Source organism: Mobula birostris, chromosome 7 (assembly GCF_030028105.1).
Source record: "Mobula birostris isolate sMobBir1 chromosome 7, sMobBir1.hap1, whole genome shotgun sequence".
Classification (NCBI taxonomy): Eukaryota; Metazoa; Chordata; class Chondrichthyes; order Myliobatiformes; family Myliobatidae; genus Mobula; species Mobula birostris.
In genome coordinates, this window is record NC_092376.1 from 95,222,143 (window position 1) to 95,228,142 (window position 6,000).

Here is a 6,000-nt window from a genome sequence, read left to right on the forward strand (position 1 = left end):
GGTATAACTGCCATCTGGCCTGCAAACTGTTTGCCAGTGCTTGTGGCTGATGATTTTGTTTTGAGAGTCATTAGTGTTTCCTACGATATGAAACCCTGCAGAGCACAGAAGGAGCAGCTTGAACTTGTGTGACAACAAATGCCCTCTAGTGGAGAACGGTTACTGAGATACCACCACTGAGTACTGTCTCAGCACAACACGGAAAAAAAACACTATTATACTACAATTCCAAAGCGCATTGCTAGACTGTAACCTAACCTGGTATTAGAAAGTAAAAGAACTGATCCAGGTAGAATATCGATGATTGAAGAAATTGTCCTATCAAAGCATTCGCTTCAATGTTTAAAGATGAAGCAAAATTACTAGGAATTGTTTCTCAACAAGTTTAAGATAAAGCTGAAGTAGAGGCAGGCAAACAAAATGCATTCTGCTTCTTCTGTTAACATTTCTTCCCCTCTCCCCGCTCTGCTCCCAAGTATTTCCCAACTTATTCAGTAACTGGTTAACCTCAACACGTTAATGGATTCAGATCTGTCACCGAGGCATCCTGGAAGTGCTGAGCAGGTGTTCTATCTTTAACCACTGTCCTTTAGATCGAGTTGTTTATTCAGATAGATTATAATGACTTTAGAGTAACGCTTTCAGAAAAGCTGTGAAATTCTCTCTATAATTCAACCAACATTATTACCGATCTAATGCCACCAAAACCAGGCAAATTATTATTTGCTCTCTCTAGAGCAGGGGTTCCCAACCTTTTTTATACTATGGAGCCTTCACATTAACTGAGGGTTCTGTGGATCCCACTTGGGAACTTGGCTCTAGAGGTTTGTAGATCTTTCTCTGTACTGAATGGCTGCCAGGTTTACTTTTAGATCTTTAGATCAGCTTTGCCTTTGAAGTCTATGGTTTATTTTAGGAATATGAGGTACACAATGTCACATGAACAAAGATGAGGCAATTATTCTGCTTATGTTGGGCCTAGGAATTGTATATACTTCACCCAGACACTCCTGAGATACTGCCACCCTCACATTATCCACCGTGTTGAGGGTAAGCTAAGTGACTGGAACTCCCAATCTACCCGCCAAGAGACGGTGGCCCCACACCAAAAAGAACTGAAGCAACAAACAAAATGTTGGACGAACCAATCAGGTCAGGCAGCATCTATGGAGGGAAATGGATAGTCAACATTTTGGGTCAAATTTCTTCTTCACTGCCCAGACTATGGATCACATAAAGAGAGGCAATGGAATAAAAGTCCATTATCATGTGGTCTGGTGCCACATGATATGGACCATAGACACAGCTAGACATGTGTGTCTTTCTCTCCCATCTGCCTAGCAGGTGCTTCACATACTATGCTACAAGTGAGGACCTTATGCTCCATTGCTTCCATCAGTCAGTTCTTACCATACTTGTTGCCGTCCTCGCCCTTGGCACTTATTCTCCTTCCCAGGACCTGCAAGTGTTTGCCACTTGTCCGACTGTAAAGCTGGTACAGGCGCACATACTTGCGGCTTGTGTCATCCCTCAGCCTTGTGTGGTTCTCCACATGAGGCCAGAAATCTGTATCCTCCTCCATTGAAGCCTGTGGTCAGCAGCAACAGGAGAGAGGGAGATATAAATGGCAAATTTCCCAGACCTAGCACAGCCCCAAAACACACCCAACTATCAAAACAAACGCTCCCAGACTGTGGAACAAAGGTTGGCTGTCCTCACCCTGCACCTGGGTATTTTTCCTTCAATGTGGAAAACCAAGAGCAGGGAGCTCCATTCCTTGTGGCTTTCTTTCTTTGTTGCCATGGCTCAGTGGCTAGCACTCTGACCTCACATGCAGAGAGCTGTGGCTTCAAGTCCCATTCCAGAGATCTGTGTTGCCAATACAGTGCAGTGCAGAAGAAATTTACTGTGACTTCAGACCTAATCTGATTTGCCCATTGAACTGTGGTGTACTACAGCAATAGAAGAGGACCAAGAGAGTTCTTCTGGGGGTCTGAATAAAGATTCATCCTTTGAACAACATCACCAAGTCAGACAGCTCACTGCAATTACAAACTTGAAAATCACTGAGCAACTCAGAAACAATGAAGTGCTTCAGAAGTGTGATATTCGCTGCATCACAGATGGTGCAGCACCTGAATGCACAGCAACATCCTTCAAAGAGCAATGTGGTAATGAGCCAATATCCTTTTTTTATGGAGTATATGGGACATGCTGTGGATGACTCTCCTGTACTGTTTTTCCCAGAAGCTTTGCCAATGAAGGCAGAAGAAACTAGGGTTTATCTCTCATCTGAAAGTTGGCATCGAATCTCAGCATCTAATCTCTGAAAAGGGTTGTAAGCTACTGAATGAATGTTGAAGTACTTCTATCTGAGGCACAACTGATGAGTTTTCACACAGCAAGCATTTATTTTATGCAAACACGAGGAATTCTGCAGATGCTGGAAATTCAAGCAACACACATCAAAGTTGCTGGTGAACAAGTGCTACACATGCCCTTACACTTCCTCCCTTACCACCATTCAGGGCCCCAGACAGTCCTTCCAGGTGAGGCAACACTTCACCTGTGAGTCGACTGGGGTGATATACTGCATCCGGTGCTCCCGATGTGGCCTTCTATATATTGGCGAGACCCGACGCAGACTGGGAGACCGCTTTGCTGAATACCTACGCTCTGTCCGCCAGAGAAAGCAGGATCTCCCAGTGGCCACACATTTTAATTCCACATCCCATTCCCATTCTGACACGTCTATTCACAGCCTCCTCTACTGTATAGATGAAGCCACACTCAGGAACAACACCGTATATTCCGTCTGGGTAGCCTCCAACCTGATGGCATGAACAATGACTTCTCTAACTCCTGCTAATGCCCCACCCCCCCCCTCGTACCCCATCCATTATTTATATACACACATTCTTTCTCTCACTCTCCTTTTTCTCCCTCTGACTATACCCCTTGCCCATCCTCTGGGTTTTTCCCCCCCTTCCCCTCTTCTTTCTCTCTGGGCCTCCTGTCCCATGATCCTCCCATAGGCCTTTTGCCAATCACCTGTCCAGCTCTTGGCTCCATCCCTCCCCCTCCTATCATTTTGGATCGCCCCCCTCCCCCTCCCACTTTCAAATCTCTTACTAGCTCTTCCTTCAGTTCGTCCTGACGAAGGGTCTCGGCCTGAAACGTCGATGGTACCTCTTCCTAGAGATGCTGCCTGGCCTGCTGCGTTCACCAGCAACTTTGACGTGTGTTATTTGTTTTATGGTTTAGTTTTACACGTAGAGAGTGTTGTGTTTGTGTTATTGTGAATTTACTGTTGTGCTCAATATCCTGCACACCCCTGCTTCACTCTGAATAAAGCTATTGTTGGATTTCCCAACCTGACCCTTGGTCCAATTATTTGCATGGTCCCCCACCTAGCAACAGATTCCACCTGGTGTTGCAATGAATAACCTCCAGCCTGATGACAGTGGCTGTACTAGCCCAGTCCAAATTAGGGACCTTATAGAAAATGGAGGCTGACTCTTGGCTGGAGGGTATGTAACTTATACGTGTGGGAGTGCCTCTGGAGTAAGAGTAGCCAAGATACATTGGTATATCCACAAAAGGTAGCAGTTTGTTGAGATTTTTTATCAGTTCTAAATGATGGTGGTATTTTTGAAATATTATTTTGTAATATGTAATCTTGCAGTATTCCACAACAGTCTGAGCACAGGTTCAAGTTATGAAAGGAGAATGAACATCAAATTAAAAAAAAACAAAATACTGATTGAGGCTGAATAGGCTGCACTCTGCACTATGTAGAATACAATATTTACTCTGTAAAATGTCTTCAATTTTCTTTATTTCTATCTGATACAACTGAATTTCTTACTAATGATTTTGATCGGTGGATTAAAAGTTACACATAGCCCAGACCAGGTAAGAGTAGCAGGTTTCTTTCCATGGAAGTATGCATAAATCAGATATGCTTCCAGGTCACCATTATTTCAATCTGATTTTTATAGCAAATTCTCTTAAGTAACCCAGGGGTGGTAGAGGAATCTAAACTCCTGAATATTATTAAGCAAGCAACATAATATAGTCTTGGAAAGGAAGTCAAATCTCAGCCAAATTCACAACTATGAAAGGGGATGTTCTTTATTCAGAGTATTGTAGGTCTTTGGAATTCTCTGCCACAGACACCAGTGAATGTTGTTCATTCACCAGGGAATTCATCATGGAATGTTGGACGCTGAAAGAACCAAGCAGATGAAGATGGGGTGGGAAAGTGGAATCAGTTAATCCAGTATTTCCCTGGATGATAGAGCTGGCTCAGGAAGTCATTCCGCCTCAGGGAGGGGATTCACTCCATTCTCTTTGTCCAATTGTATGGGAATTAATTGTGTACAATTTGTATAACTGCATGGCCTTCTTTCCACATCATTCAACTTCCGACTTTCGCTATTATGAACTCATCTTCTACTCGTTCTATTTATTTGTGTAAGTTCTTCCTGGTTACACTAACACAGCAGTGAAACATTAACTCTCTCATACCATGTAACCCCTCCATTCACCAGCAGGTTGGCAGAATGTTCATTACCGCTATTCTCCCGACTTCCCCTGGCATTCTAGGTTCCCAGGCAAGGTGTCCTGTGTGTCGAGAATGCAGTAGTAGCGGGAGTCGGGGCGAACGGTACGGGACACTGTTGCAGTAATGGGAGCTCCTTTCTCCAGGAGAAGGACCGGGCACCTCGTATATGGAGAAGAGGATGGTAGTTCCCTCCTAACCGACATCTATGTAAACCGTCTGCTATTGCCCTGCTGTGAAAACTCGGGATTGTTTTCTTTTCTGCAGTTGGATAATTCCTGCTGTTTCGGCTGAACCTCTCAACTGAGCAGGTGCAAATGTGCGCGCACTTCACTCAGGTCCCGCAGCCCCTCTAGCTCCTTCTCAAACCTCTGCCTTCTTGTCTCATTCACACGTTTCTTTTGCAAGTGTCTTTTTTAGAGTTTCTCTCAGCCGCAGAAAGAACAACCGCTGGAATTGTCTAACACCGGTCCCGTGAATGTAAGCGACTCCGCTGTTTTGCTGCGAGGAGGACGTTTCTGATCTAAAACTGCTCCGGACTAAATCAAGCGACCTCATCTGGAAAATTAGCAATGACGTCCCCCGCCACCACCCCACCACCCAACACCCCTCTTCTCTCTACTTGGGAGGTTTAGCGTTTTGAGCTACATAATCTACAGAACATCCTCTGCGAACTTCAGAGCACAAACCGTCTAGTCAAATAAATTTATCAGCCTTCCATTGAAAACATTTTTCTAATGAAAATAATGAAATTTGTGGAGTTTAGTGCGCTCCATCTGTGAGAATTATCAGATTTTGGAAATTAACATTCCCAAATTGGCGGCTTATTCGGAAGATTTAAAAATAAATCTTTAATAATTGTTCAATAAAACCAAGAAAGTGTAAGTCGTTAATTAAAGTGTCACTTACCTCTATCCCAAAGCAGACTAACAGCGCGTGTAAACCTCTGTATGGGAGAAAATGGAAGGAATTAAAAATCAGAAAAAATCAAGTTCTCTGTAGATTAGAATTGGTTTAATTTTCTCCTCATTAAACACAATATTACACTGTTCAATAGAACAGTATTAAAGGGGGCATTCATACGTCCATTAAGCGTAACCATTATAAAGTTCGAAGATGCTTACAGACAGAAGAAGGTCGAAAAGGCCGGATTCATGGCTACGGATCTGACCGGGGTGTGGGGCCGAACGAAGAGAGCGGCTGATTTAGCCGTGCCGCCGCTGACGGTGCGAGGGTCAGTCGGTGCTGACGCCGAGAGGTGTGAGAGAATGTGGGTGCTCTTCCAACAAGCTAGTGTATGCCGCGAGGTGGGGGGTAATCGGTCTCCCAGCTTCTCGATCAAGGACCCACCCTTTGACAATCCAGCACCCGCCGTGAAAAATGCATCTCTTGCTGAAGCAGGGATGCAACCGAGATAAACCAGGCTAATATTTCGT

The 6,000-nt window shown here is 44.3% G+C and overlaps 1 protein-coding gene across 1 annotated transcript in view; it reads right to left on the reverse strand.

Annotated features, from left to right (window-relative positions):
- LOC140200775 (fibroblast growth factor 18-like) overlaps positions 1-5,496 on the reverse strand; it is a 297,427-nt gene extending 291,931 nt beyond the window's left edge. The window contains exons 1-2 of the mRNA XM_072264375.1: positions 5,474-5,496; positions 1,411-1,588 (exon numbers count right to left, since the gene is read on the reverse strand). Coding sequence (XP_072120476.1) covers positions 1,411-1,582 — 172 coding nt within the window. The 5' untranslated portion in view covers positions 1,583-1,588; positions 5,474-5,496. The remainder of the gene's footprint in view (positions 1-1,410; positions 1,589-5,473) is intronic.
- Positions 5,497-6,000: the final 504 nt, after the last annotated feature.